Source organism: Hippopotamus amphibius, chromosome 11 (assembly GCF_030028045.1).
Source record: "Hippopotamus amphibius kiboko isolate mHipAmp2 chromosome 11, mHipAmp2.hap2, whole genome shotgun sequence".
Lineage (NCBI taxonomy): Eukaryota > Metazoa > Chordata > Mammalia > Artiodactyla > Hippopotamidae > Hippopotamus > Hippopotamus amphibius.
The window spans coordinates 23,621,118-23,645,132 of NC_080196.1; the positions used below are offsets into that span (position 1 = coordinate 23,621,118).

Here is a 24,015-nt window from a genome sequence, read left to right on the forward strand (position 1 = left end):
GGCCCCTGCCGAACCCCGCCTCCCAATGGGAGCCTTCGTCCCCTCTACGTCACTGATCACTGGGCAAATCCCCGGGCCGCCGCGGGGGTGGGGCGGCAGGGGCTGAGAAAGGGAAACTGAATCTTGCGGAGCCGAGGCGTCGCGGCTGCCGCAGCCGGGGTTTGGCGGGTTACGCGCGCTCCCGCGCTCCAGCGGGGAAGGGAGCCGAGTTCTGAGGATGGAGACCCCTCCGTAGGACTCTGGGATGCCAGAATCCCTCCCCTCCCTGTTCCCGCCTGGGTCCGGACGAGGGTCGGAGGGCGCTAGGCGGCGAAGCGGCGTTTGCCAGGTGCTCAGCATTCACTACGACTGCCCCCAGCGTGGCCCAAATGTGCTTCCTGGACCAGGCGGAATCTTACCAAGCAGATCGTCTCAGGGGGCTGTTTGCAAAAATTAGCTACCATTTCCGAGGCCCCTACGGTGAGAAAGGCGCTTTACATAAAATATCTTTAAACCAGTCAGGCATTTTTGTCCCCATTCGACAGAGGGAAAAACTGAAATCCCAAGAGCTTAGGCGCCTGGGCTGTTTCCCTCTTCGGCGTTGGAATCAGAAATCACAGAGCCCGAAAAGCGGACGGCCGGTCGGTTTCCCGGGATCCTCGGTGGGGAGGTTTCCTAGAGGCTCACGCGGCCGGGGCCCGGGAGGCTGCGGACGCCAAGTTTCCCTGGCCGCTGGCTCGCTGGACTCCTGTGCAGTCGTTGCCGCGTCGCAGGCACCGCCGCAGGAAAATCCCCCGGTCTCTGCGCCAGCGGGGCAGGCACCGCGTTCCGCACATAGGCCCTCCAACTACCTACTCTTTTGGTTAGTGTTTTGGAAGAAATGTTTAAAATGGCTCCTTAAATGATTCCGTGCTAATTTGTCCTCTCCCTGTCTCTAGGAGGTACTTGCCCCACCCACAGGCCATTCTGTGCATCCTCCAGCCACAGAAGTCCCTTCCCCTGCTTGAAATTCTCTGATACCTTCCCAGCCCACTTAGACAGGAAGGCCTCTGCAGGGCCTTGGGGGCTGATATAACCGCCCTGCTTCTCTCTCTGACTTCCCTCTTGGCAATTCTTTCTAAGTCCCTGTGCCTCAACCCCTCTGGTCTTGAAACTGCCCTAGCGCCTGGCATGGCTCTCCCTTCTTGTCAGTCATGTCTCTGCTCCACTGGCATCTTAGAAAGGCCTTCCTCCATCATCCAGTCTAAATCAGTTCTCCATAATGCAGCATTCTGTTTCACTTTCTTCATACATTTGTCATCATTCCAAAGCATCTTGTTCGTTTCTTTGTCAATGTGTGTTTATACTCCCCATTCACCACCTACGCCGGAGCAGTGTAAGCCCCATGAGGGTTGAGACTTCACCTGTCTCCCCTGCATATGACTGTCACTCAATAAATGTATGTTGAATGAATGGGCTCTGCTTGGGCATTTCTGGAAGCCTTTTAAAGCCCGATGCCCCTGCTTGGCTGCAGTGTCAGCTATGCACTCCCTTCTCCCACAGCAGCTTCTCAAGTTCAAGTAAGGGCAATGGTGACTCCCAAGTCTTGCTTTGTGGTCAAAGGCAGTTTTGTAGTGGCACATAGAGGTATCTGCCCCTATAGCTGCTGGGTGCTCAGGCTCACTGCCCCTGAGTTTCTGAAGGCAGTGCCAAAATTCCTTCCTCCAGCTCTCCAGCCCAGTGTCCATACCAACGGGAGACCAGAGCATCGTATGGGACTTGGCTTTTGAGTCAAGTCTCTGCTTGGCTCTATATGGGCTGGAATCCTCCTCTCTGCCACTTTCTTCGTGATTCTGGGGAGTTGCTCAGCCTCTATGTGCCACAGGTTCTTTCTCTGAAAAATAGAATACCTCCACTTCATAGAATCGTTATGAGGATTAAATAGATAATACATGTAAAATCTTTGAAACAGTGAATAAGTTTTGACTAGCCCAAAGAATATAATTACTTGCATTTGAAATGAGAATCTTAGATCAAGCAAGAAAATTTAGTAAATATGTTCCTACTATTAACCATACTTATTGAGTTAAAATATGGCTTTCAGAAATCTCAAGGTCTTAAGAACGTTAGAGTGCTTGGAAAGAGGCCTCTGAACAAAAATACTTAAAAATATGAAGCTCTCATTGGTAAAGAGGCAAATGATTTGTTTGAAACTTTCCTATGAAGGATACCTTGTTATCAGGGCCAGAATAAATGACTATCTCTAAAGGAAACGCTAAAAGTTACATGAACTAAACTAGGTTTTAAGCCTATATGTCTGTTTTCTAGCAAAGGTTTAACCAGTAAAGAAATAAATGTGTGCTGCTAAGAACTGACTGCTTTTGAGCTAAGACCAGTCTACGGGCTAAAAAATAACAGGCTTCACTGTGCCTTTTAAAAGGAAAAACAAAGGCATTTTGAATGCCAACAGCATTAACTGCTGAGTTTTAAACGGAAAGAAGGCATAGGCTGAGCCAATCTCTTATATGACTTGAGTTGTTCTTTAAAATACTTTATATTCCAACTTTAGGGATGTTTATATAAATGTCTGTAAAGTTAGTGAAAATATGCTGTAAACAATGAGAAATTTAACTTTTAACTATCTTTTTATAATAATTAAAAAAACTTTTTAATTAATTTCATTTATTTGCTGCGTTGGGTCTTCGTTGCTGCGTGGGCTTTCTCTAGTTGTGGCAAGTCAGGGATACTCTTCATGGTGGTGCGCAGGCTTCTCATTGTGGTGGCTTCTCTTGTAGAGCATGGGCTCTAGGCGCACAGCCTTCAGTAGCTGTGGCACATGGGCCCAATAGTTGTGGCTTGCGGGCTCTCGAGCGCAGGCTCAGTAGTTGTGGCGCACGGGCTTAGTTTGCTCTGCAGCATGTGGGATCTTCCTTACCCAGGGATCAAACCCATGTCCCCTGCATTGGCAGGAGGATTCTTAAACACTGTGCCACCTGGGAAGCCCAGCTTTTAACTTTAAAATTAAGAATTCTAAACCTTATGTGTTGATGGTTTAGTGACCCCAGATCATGAATTAGAATACTATCATGACGTTTTAAAAAATTATTATGGAATTTTTCAAACCTACACAAAAGTAGAGAAAATATCATGAACCACTTGGCCTTAACAATTATCAACATATTGTTTTGTTTCACCTATTCCCTCCCCCCACTTTCTTCTTTCACTGGAGTATTTTAAAGCAAATCACAGACATGTTTCACTTTACTTGTAACTACTTCCACATGCTTTTCTAACATATAGGGACTTTGCTTACATAACCAAAAAGCCATTATTGCACCAAGCAAAATTATTCGTACAATTATTCAATATCTTCATAATATCATTTAGGACTCAGACCATATTGAAATGTCTTGATTTTCTCAAAGATGTCATCTTGCAATTGAGTTGTATGAATCCAGATGCCAGGTCCATACTATTAAGAAAAAAAATTCCCAAACTTGGACATAGACAAAATGATAACTGTGTGTTCTTTCTGTGTAACACTGGAGCGTTTTCCAACAGGCCCATGAAAGAGTTATCTCATTCTCTGGGGCAGCTTTACTTTGGCTTATTATTTTAGGGTATTTAGCATAGTCTTTAAAGGTAGATGTGAATTTATAGAAAAATAATATAGGTACAAATGATTCTTGGTCAATAGGAATGTAAATGAATATTGGTCAGTAGAGATATAAAAGATGTATGTCCAGTGCCCATGTATATGGAATTTTTTGAAACCTTTTTGAAATAGTTCTTTTTTACTGGTCTCCTTGTTAATACTTCCTTGATAAATGCTCTTTATATTTGTATAAGACCGTTGTTTTTAAATTTTTGAAAATTATACTTTGACGATACATTGCATTTTATTATTATGTCTTTCAATCTTTTTCTTATCTATAGTAATCCACCCTCCCTTTAGTTTCATACTATTAATTTTTTTGAGAAACCAGTTCATTTATCCTGTAAAATGTTTTACATTCTGGATTTGCCTGGTTTCCTCATAGTGTCAGTTAACTTGTTTCTCTATCCCCTGTGTTTCTTGGTAGCTAGATCTAGAGGCTTTATCAGATTTGGGTCCCATATTTATTTATTTATTTAGCTGTGTTGGTCTTAGTTGTGGCACGTGGGATCTTTCCTTGCGGCACATGGGCTTCTCTCTAGTTGTGGCGCCCAGGCCCCAGAGCACCGCAGGCTCAGTAGTTGCAGCTTGCAGGCTTAGTTTCCCCATGGCATGTGGGATCTTAGTTCCCCAACCAGGGATGAACCCGCGGTCCCCTGCATTGGAAGGCGGATTTTTAACCGCTGGACCACCAGGGAGGTTCCTTGGGTCGCATTTTTTTAAAGCAAGAAATGTTTCATAAGTGCTACTGTGTACCTATTGCATCACACGAAGAGGTATATGATCTCCACCTCACTTTGAGTGATGGCAAGTTTGATGGGAGGTTCAGATATTGTCATCCTGACCACTCCTTCCCCATGCTATTGATTATGGATTTATTGTTTTGCAGCGCCAAAAAATGCACCCAAGCCATTTGAATATTTTTCCTTTGCCAGCAGGCACCAAGCTTTGTCACTAGAGGGCACTAGAGAGTCATTGCAGGGAAACCGATTTTTGCTTCCTGGTTCTGGTACGCTCCACTCCTGCAGCTAGCACCTGGCTCTTCCAGGGTCAGCTCTTGGAGCATGAGAAATCTCCCTACCATCCAGCTTCTGCAGTGCACGGTGGTCATCAACAAACAGCGTCAGCATCAACCCCTCGGGAGGGTTCATATTGTTCACCCTGGTGTGAACAGCTTTCTCCTGCACCCAAGAGGGTGGATTTCTGGGAAGTTCCAGAGGGCAGATTTCCAGTAAGTTCTAGAGGTCATATTTCCAGCAAGTTCTGCTGTGGCAGAACCACCTTGACTTCCCTGCTGTCCAGTGAGCCTCGTTGGCACCTTCACTAACAAGGCCAGATCCCACCCCTTCTGTTTTCTCTGTGATGTCCCACCTCCTGTATCATCATTTTTCACCTTTTCACTGACTTAGTCTCATAAACATACACACATAGTATAATATCTCCTGTTTAAAAGAAAAAAAAAAAAAAAACTCCTTGATACCATAAGTTTTTCAAGGATTTTTGCTTAACCAACCCCTCCCTCCATTTCTCTGCTCCCATGACTGGAAAACTTGTTTGTACTTGATCTCTTCATTTCTTTTCCTCCCTCTCAAAGACTGTGAAATATATCATCTGTTGGAAAAAGTACATGTACTACATATATATGTTTTAAAATAATAAGAAGAAGATAATAAAGTAGATGTTTTTACTCATCTCTCATTCTAGGAAATCAGATCTTTCCATCCTCTTTCACTGTGTGCCCCTGATGGATGTATCACTCCCTCTCTCCTCTAGAGGTAAGCATCAATGTGCTTTTTTGTGATAGTCATTTGCTTTTCTTTGCAATTGTTTTATACATATAGATATCCCTAAACTGTATATTATCTGGTTTTGCCAGTTTTATTTTTTTTATAAATTTATTTATTTATTTGTTTATTTATTGGCTGCATTGGGTCTTTGTTGCTGCTCAAGGGCTTTCTCTAGTTGCAGTGAGCGGGGCCGACTCTTCCCCACATGTCCCGGAGCAACTAAGCGCCTACGCCACAATACTGAGCCTGCGCTCTAGAGCCCGAGAGCCACAACTACTGAGCCCCCATGCTGCAACTACTGAAGCCCGTGCCTAGAACCTGTGCTCCACAACAAGAGAAGCCACCAAACTGAGAAGCCCTCACACTGCAACACAGAGTAGCCCCTGCTCGCCATAAGTAGAGAAAATCCGGCACATGGGAACGAAGACCCGTTGCAGCCAAAAGTTTTAAAATTTTTTTAAAAATTAAGTAGCTGAATTTATCAATCTTTATGTTGTGGACTCTGGGTCTAGTTTAAAAAATCCTGCCGTGTCCCGAGATCACAAAGATTATCTCCAAAATTATTTTATGAACATTTAAAAGTTTTGCCTTTCAAATTTAAGTCTCTGGGTTAATTCATTTTTATGTTTGGAGCCAGATATGGATTTCTTTCTCTTTTCTTCATGGTTATATGATTATCCCAGGACCATCTATTACATAGCCCTTCATTGCCCCAGTGCCAGCTCCAATCATATGCTCTTTATCCATTTATTCATTCTCCAGTACTTATTGAGGACCTACTTTGTGCTAAGTACTTTTATAGATGCTGGGGCACCAGCAGAACAAGATAGACAAACATTTCAGGGGAGCTTACATTCTATCGGGGGAATACAATTATTGCACAAATTAAATAAATTAAATATTTATGTTACATGTTGATAAAGGATTCCTGTGGACAGTTCACACAGAAAGGGAAACAAAATAGCCTTCAACATAAAAAAATTCTCAACCTCACTCATAATAAAGAAGGGGCAAATAACTGCACAGGGATTTTATTTTGTTCCTATCAGACTGGCAAAAATTGAAAAGTTTGACATACACTTGATTGGCAAGACTGTGAAGAAACAAGCCCTTTCTTTTATTGCTTGTAGCATCCAACTTAGGACAAACCTCTTGAAAAAAATTGGCAATGCATGTCAAAATTGTAGGTGTATATACCCTTAAACCCTGCAATTCCACAATTCCATTTTTTGGAATTCATCCTACAGGTATGCTTATATACAAAAAAATTGTACCGTTTTGTTCATTGTAGCTGTCTTAACAAAAGATTGGGAATAATCCATGCATCCATCACTTTTGGACCGGCTAAAATTTTATACACACACACACACAGGAATACTATACAATGAAAAACTAATCGCAGTGCAGGAGTTCTCTGTGTACTTTTGGTGAGATCTCCAAGATACTCATATATTGCAAGTGAAAAGAGCAAGGTGAAAAACACTGTATAATAGGCTAGCTTTGTGTTAAAAGAAAAAAAGAGAGGAGGGAACCAAGAATCTCTTGATATTTTCATAAACTGGAAGGTACACAAGAAACTAAACAGGGTGGTTCCCTGTTGGGGGATGAGGCTTGAACTGGACAGCGGGTGGGCAGCATTGGCAGCAAGACCCTTCACTGTCGCTGCCGTGGCAATGAGTGCTTCCTCAGGCAAATAGATAAACAGGGGAGTGGTGTCAGCATAATGTGTAAGCTGCATTGTGTCGCATGCAACTGTCCCAGGATGTGAATGTTTTGCGCTGAGTAGCAGCAGCTGAATACAAAGTGCCAGATGCAATGGAGCAGAGCAAGCTGCGGGAATACGATGCTGTAAATGAGGCCATTCACCTTGCCTCTGTCCTCTCCACTTGGTGTGGACACATTCTCTATCTTGAAGTGCTTATTAAGTAATTATCCCCATCTTTTGAATTTAAAAAAATATGTATATTTCATTTGGCTGCGCCGGGTCTTAGTTGCAGCATGTGGGATCTTCATTGCTGTGCGCAGGATCTTCTCTTTTAGTTGTGGCATGCGAGATCTTAGTGGCAGCAGGGACGATTCAGTTCCCTGACTAGGGATCGAACCCTGGGCCCCCTGCGTTGGGAGCTCAGAGTCTTAATCACTGGACCACCAGGGAAGTCCCTTCATGAATTTTTTTTCTTTTAAGAATCTGCATTTATTTACTTACTTATTTATTTATTTATTTATTTATTTTTATTCATTAGCTGCATCGGGTCTTCGTTGCTGCGCACAGGCTTTCTGTAGTTGTGGAGAGTGGGGACTACTCTTCCTTGTGGTGTGCGGGCTTATTGTGGTGGCTTCTCTTGTTGCGGAGCACGGGCTCTAGGCACACAGGCTTCATTAGTTGGGGTATGTGGGGTCAATAGTTGCGGCTTGTGGACTCTAGAGCGCAGGCTCAGTAGTTGTGGCACACGGGCTTAGTTGCTCTGCGGCATGTGGGATCTTCCTGGACCAGGGCCTGAACCCATGTCCGCTGCATTGGCAGGTGGATTCTTAACCATGGCGCCACCAGGGAAGCCCTTCATGAATTTTTTGAGGGCCAGAGTAGTAAGATGCTGCCGCAGTCCAATTCTACACTCGAATGGCAACAACTTTTTTTTGCTGATGCGCCCCTCAAAAGTTCGGAAGAAAAATGTCATTAGGCTGCCCTACAAGAGCTTTCCTAGGTGTCTTCCTATTTAAGTGGGAATGAGACGCATTTGCAGTGATAGGAGGTGATGATTTCGATGCAGTCTGTGCTTTGTGGCATAAGGTTGTATTTGGAGCTCCGTAAGCTGCTTCTTAATGAAAGAAAGAAAGTAGCAAGACAGCCAAAAAAAGTCAGTGCAAAAGAAACAAACACAAAACAGTGAGCCAAAGCCACCGATCATCGGCACCTACTTGTTTGTGCAGAGTCTCAACTGCTTATCCTGCAACTTCTGTTGGCGATGACCCCTGCCTGATTTCCATAAATCACCAACTTCCATTTTTCCTTACCCTCTCAACGTATTTTTACCTTTTTTTCAATAACAGTAAAGTCCTTTACCTCATATTATAATCTTTATCTATTAGCTGTTCAACAAGTCTTTAAAAAACAATGCTAGTGTTTTTATTTGGATTGTTATTGATCGTTTTGTTAGTTTTGTTTTTTTATAAATTTATTTGTATCTGTTTATTGGCTGCGTTGGGTCTTCGTTGCTGCACACGGGCTTTCTCTAGTTGCAGGACCGGGGCTGCTCTTTGCTGTGGTGTGTGGGCTTCTCATTGTGGTGGTTTCTCTTGTTGCAGAGCACAGGCTCTAGGTACTCAGGCTTTGGTAGTTGTGGCTCACAGGCTCAGCAGTTATGGCTCGTGGGTTCTAGAACGCAGGCTCAGCAGTTGTGGCACACAGGATTAGTTGCTCCGCAGCATGTGGGATCTTCCTAGCCCAGGGTTGGAATTCATGTCCCCTGCATTGGCAGGAGGATTCTTAACCACTGCACCACCAGGCAGGTCTCTTTTGTTAGCGCTATGGTTACAAAGATGTGTAGATTCTGAGTTGCCTGCCAAAACCCTATTTTCCCCATAAACCTTGTTATTTTTGTGGTTATATATTTATACTGTTTGATTATAGAATCCTGTGAGTCCCTTACTATTAAAACATTTTTAAGCAAAGAAAATTAATAAACCACAGGAAGATGAAAAAATGAAAATGTTATCTATACTCCCACCGCAGTAGAGCCCATAGCAGGATGAGGACGCCTAGTTTGAGAGTGACAGCTTTCCCTTTGACCACAGATCAGCCTTCCTTCTGGCCCAGGAACACCTGGCAGCTGCTGTGCAAAGGGCTGTCCTGCTCCACAGGGAGAAATTTCATAAGGTCCAAAGCTCAGGGACTGGCAGGTGCTGAAAGAATCTCGTTGCCAGAGACTCTGAGGAGGTTTGTCACAGACACCCATTGCTCTGTGAGGCCTGAAGAAGGCAGGGGGACCAACAGCAGGACTTCTTTACAGTTGCTTGGATGCTTTTGTGACTTCTTGTTACCAGGGTCCCATTCAAATTTTGTTTCTTGTCTAGGAACTTGGTACAAAGTCAGGGAAAGTGCTGCCCCCAGTATCCAAAGAGGTTAATAAGATACTGGCAGGAGGGTAAGGGCACTTTTTCTTTGTAGTTGGAGGCTGTAAGGCCAACAGTTTATCCTTTCTGGGTTGTGGAATGTCTCTTTGGGCTCTGTCTGAATGGCTCTCAAGGAAGATACAGAGCCCTGGATTTTATCCTCACTCGAGGCCCACCCAGCCTTAACCAGGAGTGCATTGTGATCTGAGCAGTTTCTTCACTGGGGGCTGCTATCCACATAGTACCAGTGGCTTACCTTGTGCTGAGGTTTTTTCAGCCCATTGATGGCATGTTGCACGATACTTTAAAGCCCCTGTGGAAGTATAGCAAAAATATATTGCATGACTTGCTAAAGAAAGAAAAACTATTCCTGTTTGGAGAACTATAGAAAAATAGATGTTAGCAATGTCCAAGGCTGCATCCCAAGGGCCAGGAGTGGTGGCAGTCTGTCCACTCCCAATAATAATACCAGCATCTGCAGGAGTAAGTGGCCACCTCCTTGTATGAGCCTGCACAGTCCACAATGGGTGACCAAGCACCAGAGACCTTTTCCCAAGCAAGAAACAGACTGAGAAAACTACTCAGTTGCAAATATGTGCTACCCTTCCAGAAAAAGGAAGGGTGACTCTGTGGGCAGAGCCTTAGGGCCAGAGGATGGAGCTGCCAGCCACAGAGAATTATTTCTGGGCCTTGAAACCAAATGGAATTTTCCCTGCTGCTTTTAAAGTTGCTTCAGACCAGCGACTCCTTTCTTCCTTCCACTTTCTCCCTTTTGGAATAGGGATGTTTATGACTGTTTCATATACCTGTCCCAGCACTGAGTTTTGAGGAAGATAGATTCACAGGTCCACAGTTGGAGTAGAATTTTGCCCCAGGGTGAATCATACCCAGAGATCACCGATACCTAGTTTAATGATTTAGATGATGAGATTTGGGTCTTTTGAGTTGATGATGTATAGATGAGATTTTGAACTTGAGTTGATGCTATAATGGGTTGAGACTTTTAGGATGGCTGAGATGGGGTGAATATATCTTGCACTGGGGATGGACATGAATTTTGGGGAGCCAGAGGGTGGAGTGTGAATAGGCTGAATAATGGGCTTCAAAGATATTCATGCCCTAATCCCCGGAACTTGTGATGTTTCCTTATATGACAAATGGAATTTTGTAGATGTGATTAAGTTAAGGACCTTGAGATGATGAGATTATCCTGAATTATCCAGGTGGGCCTTAAGTGTGCTCACAAGTGTTCTTATAAGAGAAAGATAGCGTGAAATTAGACTATAGAAAAGAAGAAGTAAAGACTGGAATGCTGTACTTTGAAGATGGGGGAAGGAGCCACAAGCCAAGGAATATAGGTGTCCACCAGAATCTGAAAAAGGCAAGGACATGGATCCTCCTCTCAGAGCCTCCAGAAGGAACCAGCCCTACTGACATCTTGATTTTAGTCCCATAAGACTCTTTGTTATGACTGTTAAATTAGCATTTGTTAAGCAGAGCACAGAGTGGTAGATGGTGAGCATGGCTCAACAACAGACCACAGAGAAACGGAAATAGGGAAGTTTATTACTTAAGGTCCTGCAGGAGGTTCATAGCATGCCTCAAGGGGCCACATAGGAAGTTCAAGAGAGAATGCAGACAGAAAGAGAAGCAGGACCTGGGGTACCTGCCTTATCTTACCTAAGGGATGCACAGGGAATGGTTCTGGGTGTCAAGGGAGACTGTTGATCACAGGGGCTGTTAGGGAGGTCATATCAGGAATTTACATTTGCTTATGATTCTGTGGGCTGTTATCTAGGTCAGTGGTCCCCAACCTTTTTGCACCAGGAACCAGTTTCATGGAAGAAAATTTTTCCACAGATGGCGGGATGGTTTGGGGATGATTCAAGTGCGTGACATTTATTGTGTTCCTTATTTCTATTATTATTACATCAGCTCCACCTCCGATCATCAGGCATTAGATCCCAGGGAGTTGGAGACCCCTGATTTGGGCATGTGGTTGTGGGGGGTGGGGGTAGGGCCAGTTTAAGGTCCCTGCAGGTTGCTTTGTGGTAATTTGTTACAGCACCAGTAGGAAATGAATACAATTGGCCACCGGTGTAATTCACATATCTAACTTTCTAAGGGGTTGTCTCCCAGTTGGTGCCATAAGTGAGCCTCAGAGTAGGTCATCGTGCCATTTTATGAAGCCAGCTTCTTTAACGTGACAGGACATGTGTTAAGATCAGAGAAGTCCATGGGCATAAGTCCATTTCCATATTTCCTTTGGTGCAGAATATGTCACTTGTCAGATGCTGTATGGAATACCATGGTAATGGACAAGGCATTCCGCAAGGTTACAGTTGTAAAGCTTGGAGAAGTGAACGAGTCACGAAAGGCAAATCCATATTGGAGTAAGTGTCTGTGATGGAATGGTTTAATTCAGCAGGCCTGGGTTGCTCAAACCCTGCACATTTCCAAGAAGGACCTGTTTCATGACCGACCTTTGGCCAGCTCCAGGGAATTGAGCTCTTGGAATGTTCTAACTGATAAAGATGTTTTGCATGATATGATGTAAGGGTTAAAATCATGTAATTAATATTATAAAAATATAACGAGCTTAATATTATGTGCCAATTGATGTTGGGTAAAACTGGGGGAGCCTTGAATAGCCTAACTATACGTTCCCCTCCCCACTCTGTTCCTGTGGATAAAGGCCCTAACCAAACAACCCTCCTTATCAAAGAGACCAGGCATGGTTCCTGCTTAATCCTGAGTAGTGAGTCTCAGGTTCCTGACAGCATGAAGAGTTATTCAAACAAACCAATCACATCCTCCTCCAAGAACCAGGGGCTACATCAGTCTCTTGATACTACAGAACTGGCCTCCCACAGAACCTAGCTGCTGAAAGTGTTACCAAGCGCAACCCCTCTGTGCCCCTGCATGGTGTACCATGGCGTACTTTGCCACTGCACACAGTCTTTCAAGACAAGACCTTAACTACATCCACCCTTCTCCAGAAGAACAGGCATGATATTACATTGATACCATCCTCTGATAAGATTCATTTGACATATTCAGGACACACAAATAGTCATGAAGGAGCTCATAAAAAAGGGATGGCCTCACAGATAGTACAAGACCCTGCCCACCACCTCAGTTAAATTCCTAAAAATTATTTAGCAAAACGAGGGCCGCTCCATCCCTGACACTGTTAAGAAACAGCTATTGACTCTCTCACTACCCATGATGTTAATAAAAGCTCAACATGTTGATCTTTTGGGGGGATTTGGTAGACAACTTATTCTTCATTTACAAATTTTACTTACTCTCACTTTTGCTGTTAACTGCAGATCAACCCACTGAATTTGACCATCTCCAACCAAAGGCGACAAGAGGCACTCTCTTTGGTTTCTCCAGAGACACCTTCAACTGTAGAGGGTTTAGCAACCTCCTCTCATACCTCCTGGCGTCTCTGGACTACCCATGTTTCCCATAAGTTGTTCATTGGTTTCTGATGCAAAAAAAAAAAAAAATGCTCTCTTTGGCCCTCTACTATACATCATTAGAGGGCAATTGCTGCCTACATATTGTGCACTTCTGGAAATATAGAGACTTTCGCAGGCCCTGAGGCTGAGATGCTCTGTACCCAGCTGCCCACTATGCCTTGGATAATGAAAGTACCCCACAGCCCAGCATAGCTACCCAGGCCTCCTTGCCATAGGATGAAGCCAAACTTGGACCTTTTGGCATACTTACCTGCAGGAGGGGATGGCCTCCCCTGTCCCCAGTCCCTTGCCAGATTTCATGGTGCTAGAGGAAGTCCTCTCTCCCAGACCCCTTGGCTACCAGGGATGACCCTTGGGATCAAACAAGTGAACAGCAATGGGAATTCATACACTTTACAGATGATATCATCACCATAATACATAATAGAGATCAGTGGAATGCTTTGTGTTTTTTTTTTAATTTATTTACTTATTTTTTTAATAAATTTATTTATTTATTTATTTTATTTATTGGCTGCATTGGGTCTTTGTTGTTGCACACGGACTTTCTCTAGTTGCTGCGAGCAGGGGCTACTCTTCATTGTGGTGTGCAGGCTCCTCATTGTAGTGGCTTCTCTTGCTGTGGAGCACAGGCTCTAGGTGTGTGGGCTTCAATAGCTGCAGCACACGGGCTCAATAGTTGTGGCTCACGGTGCACGGGCTTAGTTGCTCCGTGGCATGTGGAATCTTCCCAGAGCAGGGCTTGAACCCAGGTGCCCTGCATTGGCAGGCAGATTCTTAACCACTGTGCCACCTAGGAAGTCCTACTTATTTATTTTTATTTTTTGACTGTGTTGGGTCTTCATTGCTGTGCATGGGCTTTCTGTAGTTGTGGAGAGCAAGGGCTACTCTTTGTTGTGGTGCGTAGGCTTCTCAGTGCAGTGGCTTCTCTTGTTGAGGAGCACAGGCTCTAGGTGCGAGGGCTTCAGTAGCTGTGGCACACAGGCTTAGTTGCTCCACAGCATGTGGAATCTTCCCAGACCAGGGATTGAACCCATGTCCCCTGCATTGGCAGGCGGATTCTTAACCACTGTTCCACGTGGGAAGTCCTCAGTGGAATGTTTTTGCTTTTCATCCCTTAACCAGGAAATCCCATGGGCCAGAACAATTGACCACACTTCAAGCGGTCATCTTAGCACTGAATGCCAGGCCAGCAAATGGCCACACCTGTATTTTTTTTTTTTTTTTTAACAAAGTTTTGGGCCATTGTCTAAGAGTTGTCCCCTTTAGGGTAAAGAATTCTGGGAATCTCTTGCTTCACAGATACCCAAAATATAAATTGAAATAACAGATGTCTCTACATAGACTAAGGCCACAATATAAGTTTCCCTCCCAACTCTCTGCTCCTGCAAATAAAGTCCTCCAGTCAAACAGAATTTCCTATCAAAAGAGTCTGGGTATAGTTTCTGCTTATCCTTGAATAGTGTGTTTCAGTTCCTTGCCAGCCTGCAGAATTATTCAAACAAATCAATCACATTCTCCCACAGAAACCAGGGGGCACCTCACCATCCCGATACTACAAAGTCTCCTTCCACAGCCACTGGTTGTTCGCTGTTCCCAAAGTCACCCTCCCCATGTGGCCATGTGTGGTGTGCAGCATCCTCTTTCCCTGGGCTATGAATAAATGTGACTAATAAACAGCTGTTAACTCATCTGTCTAGTTTTGGGTATCATATATTTGGCCACCTCATAACCCTAGGGCTCACCAACATAATGAATAGGAGAAGATTAAAACACATGCCTGGAGCTACCATACGATCCAACAATCCCACTCCCGGGCATATATCCAGAGAAGAACATGGTTTGAAAGAATACATGCACCACAGTGTTCATTGCAGCACTATTTACAATAGCCAAGACGTGGAAGCATCCTCAATGTCCATTGACAGATGAATGGATAAAGAAGATGTGGTCATATATATAATGGAATATTACTCAACCATTAAAAAGAATGAAATAAGGCCATTTGCAGCAACATGGATGGAACTGGAGATTATCATACCAAGTGAAGTAAGTCAGACAGAGAAAGACAAAAATCATAGAATATCACTTATATGCAAAATCTAAAAAAAAATGATACAAATGAACTTATTTACAAAACAGAAACAGACTCACAGACTTACAGAACAGACTTATGGTTACTGGAGGGAAGGGTGGGAGAGAGGGATAGATTGGGAGTTTGGGATTGACATGTACACACGGCTATAGATAAAATAGATAACCAATAAGGAGCTACTGTAGAGCACAGGGAACTCTGCTCAATACTCTGTAATAACCTAAATGGGAAAAGAATTTGAAAAAGAATCGAAAAAGAAAAAAAAAACAAAACCACATGCCTGGAGTTTTGAGCCACACTGTACCAGTTTGTCTAGATAGTTTACACTAATAAGCATGTATTTTGGGGTGAACATCTGCTTTCCCTCTGGATGTGCACTGTATACCTACATGACTGGTCCCCCAATAAAAACCCTGGACTCCCAGGTTCGGATGAGCTTCCTTGATTGGCAGCACTTCATGCATGTTGTCACACATTGTTGCTGGAGGAATTAAGCCTGTCCTGTGTTACTCCACTGAGAGAGGACTCTTGGAAACCCAGGCTTCTGATTTCTCCTGGACTTCACCCCATACCTATTCTGCGGATTTCACTTTGTAAATGTTTGCTGTGTTATGTAATGTAACGTATGTTATGTAATAAACCATAACTGTGAACATAACTTTTGGTTCTTGTGAATCCTTCTAGGAAATCATCAAGCCTGAGGGTGGCCTTGTAGACCCTCGTCAGAACATCTGTCTCTGGGAGGTCCAAGTGACACCCTTCCATGAAGGAAGGGGCCCAATAAAACTGACCTATCATCAACTAGCTAGCTGACCCCTCGCAGGAATGATGCTATATTGGAAGCTAAGAGTTGACCGAGAGGTTAAGAGCTCATCCGTGGTGGAAGTTTTGGGGTACAGAGGTCCATTTTTATTGAGCCACGCATAACCTCCATCTTTGTCATATGGTCACTTTGTACCTGGGCCTGTTGATCAGGCAGCAGGGTGACTGATATCTACAGAATGGATTAGCCTCCGTAATCACGTGAGCCAATACCTTACAATAAACAAATAAAGGAATAAACACACACACACACTTTATGTATATAGTGTGTGGTGGAGTAGGAGGTGGAGCACATGATTATATAGATGAAAAGATGACAGAAGGGCTAATAATTGTCGAGGCTGGTACTTGGGGCTATATCCCCTATGTCCATCAGAGCAGGATTTCTCAGTCTCAGCACTATTGACATTTTATTGAATAGGGATTGTTCTGTGCGTCGGATATCAGCAACATCCCTGATCTCTACCCACTAGATGCCAGCAGAACTCTCTCCTCCAGCGTGACAACCCAGATCATCTCTGGATATTGTCAAATGTTGGGAGTTTGCATTGGAGGCTTCTGGGGGGGTGGGGTGGCAAAGACTTTGTGCTCAAAGGGAATGAGACTAATAACCTGTCTGGCCTAGAAGCAGTAGAGATGTAAGTTCCACCCAAAACTGTTTTTCACAACTACCATGATCTTTTTCATCTTTTGTGCTCCTATTTTGTTTTGGGATTCAGATTTGTTCCCACTGATTGGTTGGTTATACGTGACATCACACCTTGCCAACATGTATGCCTAGTCTGAAGGAAAAAATAATGGGGTGCCTGGCATCACATGAAGACTCACTAAGGCCTTACACATTCCTCTAGGGAAAATATCAAAGCGTTCTGGGATACCAAAGGATATGGCTGTCCCCATTGGTGGAACTCCAATGGTCCACAACCTCTCCAAAAGGGTGGGGTGTGGGGTGGGGTGGAGCATTTGGGATTTTCAAAAGGGCAAAAGCAAATGAATGGTGAACATGGCAGAAGCCCCTGGTTCTGGATGGCTGAACCGCCCAGTACAAAGGGTAAAATCTCCACCTTAAGGTCGGGGAAACTAGAGGCCTGCCTGGGAGCAGGGGTGCTCCGCGTTGCCAGGCAACCGTAGGGCTCGCGGGAGGCCGCAGGGACCTGGTGGAAGTGAGGGCCGCCATCTTGGCCAATTGGTCCTGGCTGCGTTGTGGTCTTTGCTGTGACTGATCGGTAAAATGGGCCTGCCAGCATCTTTGTGCCTTGCCTCACAGGATTGTTGAGGATCACAACACGGTACAAACAAATTATCTTAAAGGCATTCGCAGCCGGTGAATCCCCCTGATGCCGCTGGATCTTGCTGTTTCTCAGCTGACCTGGGCGCGAGGAGCTAGAAGGTGGGTGCGCGGGTCCCTGAGCAACGGCTACAGCCCTTGGGGGGCCTGGTGGAGGCCTTTCCGGTGGGTCCAAGAGGCGGGACTGAGGGCTGGGGTTGCTCAGAAGGGCCCGGCAGTTGTCGCAGAGGCTTCAGCAGAGCCCAGTGACTGAGCCTTTGTCCGTAGTTGCCTGGCAGCAGGCGGCCCAGGTGAGTGGCGGACTGGACCTGAGGGGCCGAGCGCGGGGTAGGCCAGGCGCTGTGACAGCGGGCGCGCTGCAGAGGAGAGAGAAACAAGAGGGTCAAAGTAGGGGTCCCTGTGAGGCTCCGGATGGCAGCCAAAAGTTAAATATTAGCTCCCATTTCTTGATGTGGAAATAATAACCAACAGTCTATAGGGCATTTTGCTTTACGGAGTGATTTTCATTTATTTACCTGATCTCATTGAATACTTTCTGCGGCCTTCTGGGATGTGGGGTTATTATTATTATCCCCCTTTTATGGGGGGGGGGTGGTTGGTGGTGGTGGTGGTGGTGGCAGCAAGCTTCATGGCTGGGTTAAGGCCGACTGATGCCCTAAGATCAGCTCTACAATGGTCTTTGGTGGTTTAACATAACATCTTGTTCTTTCTGTGGTTTAACATAACATCTTAAGAATATTGAATCTTCCAATCCATTAATATAGTGTATGTCACTATTTATTCAGATCTTTGATTTCTTTCATGTTTGGGTTTTTTTTTTTTAATTTTAGCTTACAGCATAGAGATCTGACATATTTTGTAAGGTTGATACCTAAGTATTTCATGTTTTATGGTGTTGTTGTAAATGGTACTGTTTTTAAAAATTTCAGTCTTCAGTAGTCATTTATTTGTGTATATTAACAAACAATTTAAAAAATATTGACCTTGTATCCTGTGGCTTTTTTAAACTCATTTATCAGGTCTGCTTCCTTTCTGTAGAATCTTTGGTGCTTTTTTTTTCCCTCCCAAATTTTATTAGGATATAGTTGATATATAACATTGTGTAAGTTTAAAGTGTACATGTTAAGTTGAAACATATATTACAACATGATTGCCCACCTTTGTGTCAGTTAACACCTGCATTGCATCACATAATTAGCATTTGGTTTTGTGGTGAGAACATTTAAAATCTACTCTTTTAGCAGCTTTCAACTATACAGTACAGTAAACTGTAATCATAATGCAGTGCATTAGGTTCCTGGAACTTACTCATCTTCTAACTGGAAGTTTGTACCCTTTCAACCTATATCTTCCTAATTCCCACACTCTCCTAGCCCCTGGCAACCACAATTCTCCTCTATTTCTGTGAGTTGTTTTTTTAGATTCCATATAAGTAATATCATATAGTATTTGTCTTTTTCTGTCCGACTTATTTCACTTAGCATAATGCCCTCAAGGTCCATCCATGCTGTCACAAATGGCAGAATTTTGTTCTTTCGCATGGCTGAATGATATTCCATTATTTAAATGTATGTATGTGTGTGAATATTCACACACATACAGGCACACACACACTTCTTCATCCATTCATTCATAGATGGACACAGGTTGTTTCCATGTATTGGCTGTTGTGCATAATGCTGCAGTGAGCATGGGAATGCAGATGTCTCTTCGATATCCTGTATTTATTTCCTTTGAATATATACTCAGCAGTGGGATTGCTGGATCATATGGTAGTTCTGTTTTTAATTGCTTGAGAAATCTAAAAGAACCAAACTTATGGATGCATGTCTTCTGTTCTGTTGCTACTCCTGAAGTTCCAAATGTCCCTTTGGAATTTCACATTAGCATGAAGAACTTCCATTAACAGTTCTTTTAGGATATGTTTTGCTGTTGATGCATTCTCTCAGTTTTCCTTTATCTGAAAATGTTTATATTTTGATTTCATTTCAGAAGGATATTTCACTGGTATAGAACTCTGGATTGACAGGATTTTTTCAGCATTACTCACAATAGCCAATACTTGGAAACAAGCTGTGTCCATCTATGAATGAAGTACAAATCTAGTTACAGACACTACAGATTAGTAACAGGTTAAAATAAAACTAGGAGTGATTAATCTTTCAGGCCAGTTTATTTTTCTTTTCTAGCCTGTCCACTGTTCCCTTTATTTTCCTTGTTCTCAGGAGAGGAAAAACCTCATTTCTATTTTTTTGTTGCAACAATTATGGTGTATTTGGGGTGGTTTTCCTTAAAGTTATTTTCTTTGACATTTGCTGAGCTTCTTGAATCTGTAAATCTGTGTCTTTTGCCATATTTGGGAAGTTTTCAGCCATTTTTTCTCTAAATATTTTTTTCCTTTACCAATTTCTTTCCCTTCTCTAGAACTCTAATGACATGAATGTTAGACCTTTCGATATTTCATAAGTCACTGAGTTTCTGCTTTTTAGGAAAAAAATCTTTTTTTCTTTTATTAAGATTTGATAATTTTTATTGCACCTTCTTCAAGTTCACTGGCTCTTTTTTTTTCTGTCATCTGCATTCTGCTGTTAAGGCCATGAAGTGAAATTTTAATTTCAGATATTCACTTATTTAATTCAGTGACCAGATATAGGAGGTGGTAGTGAAAGAGAATGAGGTATCTAAAATCACACCTAGGTTTTGGCTTGGGTAAGGGGGAAGTTATTGGCACCTCTTAGTGAGGAATAGGAACAGTGAGGAGAACAATGCACTTGGAGAGGTGAATTTAAGCTGCAAGTGGTATATACAAGTGGTGATGCAGCAGGCTTCTGTAGCTCCCCGGAGTTTGCATTTCTGGGTAGAGGTCAGGGTTAGTGATTAAATTAGTGTGGTTTAAACCAGTGTTGTTCAAAGTATCAACTGCAATACCTTGAGTCATGGCATCAATTTTGTGGGTTATAAGCAGCATTTTAAAAAATTGACTGCAATTTTAACAGAGTAAATGATATTGAACAAAATGTGTTTTAGTGTGTGTGCATGTGTGTGTATGCATGTGCATGTATATTAGACTGGGATGTGAATGAATGTCTTACTGTGATGTTTCAAAAAATGTTTGAGAACCATTCGTTTAAACCATGATGATGAGGTTTCCTAGGCAGTATATGAATAACAGACCTATGATTGAACCTAATGGTTTCTGATAATCTAACTCTCATGTTCTCAGATGAGTTTTAAAATATAGCCCTAAGTGTTTATTTTTGGGGGGTGCGGCATGTGGGATCTTAGTTCCCTGACCAGGGATTGACTTGTGCCTCCTGCATTGGGAACGCAAAGTCTTAACCACTGGACCACCAGGGAAGCTCTAGCCTTAAATTTTTGTAATTCTTGTTCTCTACTGTTGAACCATTTACAGCAAATATATTTTACTGAGCCGATCTATTTAGAGTGAGGGAAATTCCTTAGACTTTATTTGGGATTTACTTTCCCATAATCTTCTAGAATACACCCACTTAATTACACGTATTAGTATTCTTTACAATGTTTACCACAGAGCTGTCTATCTGAAACTAATACCCGTTTAACTTTGCAGGCTGGAATCTGTTCTGGCTAGTGCCCTGGAAGGAACTTTGGATTTGGCGGAAGAAGGTTGGTAACAGTCTGAACCTAAAAACTATTTTCTTATGAGTTTCATCTTAATGTAGATTAAACTCACAATTTCTGTTTTTCCTTCATATCTTCTTAGAAAGTCATTCTCCGCTTTGAGAAGGAGCACTGCAGGATCTCAGCATAGCCATCATGGTTGCTGCCTCTCTGAGAAACCTGGAGGACGAGGTGCTGTGCTCTGTCTGTCTTGACTATTTGAAAGACCCCGTTACCATTGACTGAGGTCATGTTTTCTGCTACCACTGCGTCCTTAAGGTCTGTGAATCTGCTGGGTAGCCATTATGTTGTTCTCTCTGCAAGACAGCCTTTAAGAAAGAGAATATCCGCCATGTGTGGCAGATGGCCAGCCTAGTGGAGAACATCTGGAGGATGAAAGTAGATGAGGAGAGACAATCCAGTGAGGAAACACCACTTGAGCAAAGAGCAGAGAAGCTGTGCGGGCAACATTCGGAGAAGCTCCATTACTACTGCAAGGATGACCAACAGATACTGTGTGTTGTGTGTCGGGAGTCCTGAGAGCACAGGCACCATGCTGCTGTTCTTCTGGAGAAGGCTGCACAGCCTTATTGGGTAAGAATCTTGCTGGACCCCAGTTCTTTTTTTGTAGCCAAAAATGTCCTATGGTACCTTCAGGATAAGGTCCTTTTTTTTTTTTTAGTAAACACTTTATTGAGGTATGATTGACACGTAAAAAGCTGTACATATTTACTGTATGCAACTTGATGAGTTTGAGGATAAGTATTCACCTGTAAAACCATCACTACCATCAAGGCCATAGACATATCCATCACCTCCCAAAGTTTCCTCCCACCCGCTTTATTATTGTGTTACTGCGTGTGTGTGTATATGTGTGTGTGAGATAGGAAAACTTAGCATAAGATCTATCCTGTTAGGAAAGTTTAATTATACAACACAGTATTGTTATCTATAAGCACTATGCTGTAGAGTAGATCTTCAGAACTTCTTTATCTTACATAACTTTCACCCTTTGACCATCACTTCCCCTTTTCCCTCCCCTCCAGCTGCTGGCACCCACCATTCTACTGTCTGCTTCTATGAGTTTGACTATTTTTAGATTCCTCACATAAGTGAGATTATACAGTATTTGTCTTTTGTGTCTGGCTTATTTTACTTTGCATAATGTACTCCAGGTTCATCTGTGTTGTTGCAAATGGCAGGATTTCCTTCTTTTGTTAAGGCTGAGTAATATTCCATTATGTGTATATACCACATTGTCTTTATCCATTCATCCATTGAACATTAGGTTGTTTCCACAATTTGGCTTAGATAAATATCTAGAAGTGAAATTGGTGGATCATACGGGAGTTCTATTTTTAATTTTTTGAGAAACATCCATTGTGTTTTCCATGACTGTGCCAGTTTCCATTACCATCAATAGTGTACCAAGGTTTCCTTTTCTTCACATCTTCACCAATACATGTTATCTTTTGTTTTTTAAATAATAGCCATTCTAACAGGTGTAAGGTAAAGGTTCAAATTCTGTAGCATGGAAAGTTCTTGGTGACATGTTATCCTTTGAATTTGGATAATAAAGCTGGTTTGTTTTCATATCTTTTATAATAATAAGTCTGTCCCATTGCCTTGATGTTTTAGTTTCTGAGGCATTCAATCAAGTCTCAACCAGCAGTATAGAACAGGGATCCCCAACTCCAGGAGCTAATGCCTGATGATTTGAGGTGGAGCTGATGCATTAATAATAGAAATAAAGTGCACAATAAAAGTAATGCACTTGAATCATCCTGAAACCATTCCCCCCACCTGCCAGCCCGTGGAAGAGTTGTCTTCCACAAAAACGGTCTCTGGTGCCAAAAAAGTTGGGGACCACTGGGAATACCGGAGCTCTTGATAGCCCTCTTGATGCATAGCTTCAAATTGTGTGTTTCTAGCACATAAGTATTTTGAGAATATTGCATCTCGTATAAATTTTCTTTCAGAATTTAATCTCAGGGAAAATATTATTTTTTCTGATATACTAGTATTTTCCCTCCTGTCTGCTAAAGAATTAGGCGATTCATTATTTCCCTTTTCTCCTTGGTTGACAGGACTCTTAAAACCAATTGTCATTCTCTTAATGACTTGGAATTAGTATGTATACTTCCCTTCGCTTTTTTGTGTTGATTTTCTTTTTTATTTCTATGTTATCAATTTTAATATAAATTGTATTTGTGGTGGAAATAGTGTAAATATGAATAAAAACTACACTATGTCTTAGTAGTTGCAATGATAATAAATTATTTTGTCTCATTTATTTATTTTTCTTCCAGTTTTATTGAGATGTAATTGGCATACGGTACAGTGTAAGTTTAATATGCATTTCATCTCACTTCTGAGAAACTGCTCTAAGCTAACATAGCACTCACTTTGTTTCTTCTTTGTACAAAGTCAGACATATTACTTGACTATATATTATGCTACATAAAGTCAAACACTATCTGATTTCACTCTGGAATCATTTTGCAGACCTCTTTTCTTATTGAGGGCATTTTCATCTTCATCTTGAGATTATTCATGTTTATTTCCGTAGGGTAAAATTCTAAACCATCTGAAAATTCTGAAGGGAGACAGAGACAGGATTCAGAATTTTCAGTCTACAGGAGAAGATACAATTCAGGCCCTTCTGGTAAGAAGTCTCAAGTGAATGTTCTGTGTACCTGCGGTTGGGTAGGAGTGTGTGTGTGTGTGTGTGTGTGCGCGCGCGCACGTGTGTGTGTCAGGGGGAGGAGGGATTTTAAAAGATGGAGAGAGGGAGGGTGTGATAGAAGGAATTCTTATTCTGAACTCATCCCCAGATCTCACAAATGCTCTGGTGTTTCTTAGCCTCTCAGAAGAAATCCTCTTTCTCTTCTGCCTTTACCTTAGGCAAAATTCCAGAACCACAAGCAAGACATAGCATTAGTGTTTGAAGAGGGCTATCAGTTCCTGAGAAAAAGGAAGCAGTACCTGTTGGAGTGGCTGGAGGGGATGGAGCAAGAGCTCACTGAAGGGAGGAACAGCCATGTCTCCAGGGGTTCTGAGGAGGTCATCCGGCTTGAGACCCTGATTGCTGAGGTAGAGAAGAAGGCTGGGCAGCCAGCACTTGAACTTTTGCAGGTGAGGGACCAACTAAACTATACCTGAGTTCTCTT

At 42.8% G+C, this 24,015-nt stretch overlaps 1 protein-coding gene across 3 annotated transcripts; it reads left to right on the forward strand.

The window, feature by feature from the left end:
* The first annotated feature begins 117 nt into the window (after positions 1-117).
* Positions 118-21,548, forward strand: LOC130831450 (uncharacterized). Of its 3 annotated transcripts, XR_009048057.1 has the most exons (5): positions 118-459; positions 5,318-5,388; positions 17,186-17,308; positions 20,796-20,851; positions 20,949-21,548. XR_009048057.1 is itself a non-coding variant. In XM_057699623.1 (4 exons), exons 1-4 carry the CDS (start codon positions 369-371, stop codon positions 20,994-20,996), a joined length of 648 nt encoding a protein of 215 aa, XP_057555606.1. In that variant the 5' UTR covers positions 118-368; the 3' UTR covers positions 20,997-21,548. The 3 variants fall into 3 exon arrangements, 1 of the variants encoding a protein (XP_057555606.1); XR_009048058.1 differs by lacking the exon at positions 17,186-17,308; XM_057699623.1 differs by lacking the exon at positions 17,186-17,308 and having other exon boundaries at positions 118-841.
* The last annotated feature ends 2,467 nt before the right edge of the window (positions 21,549-24,015 follow it).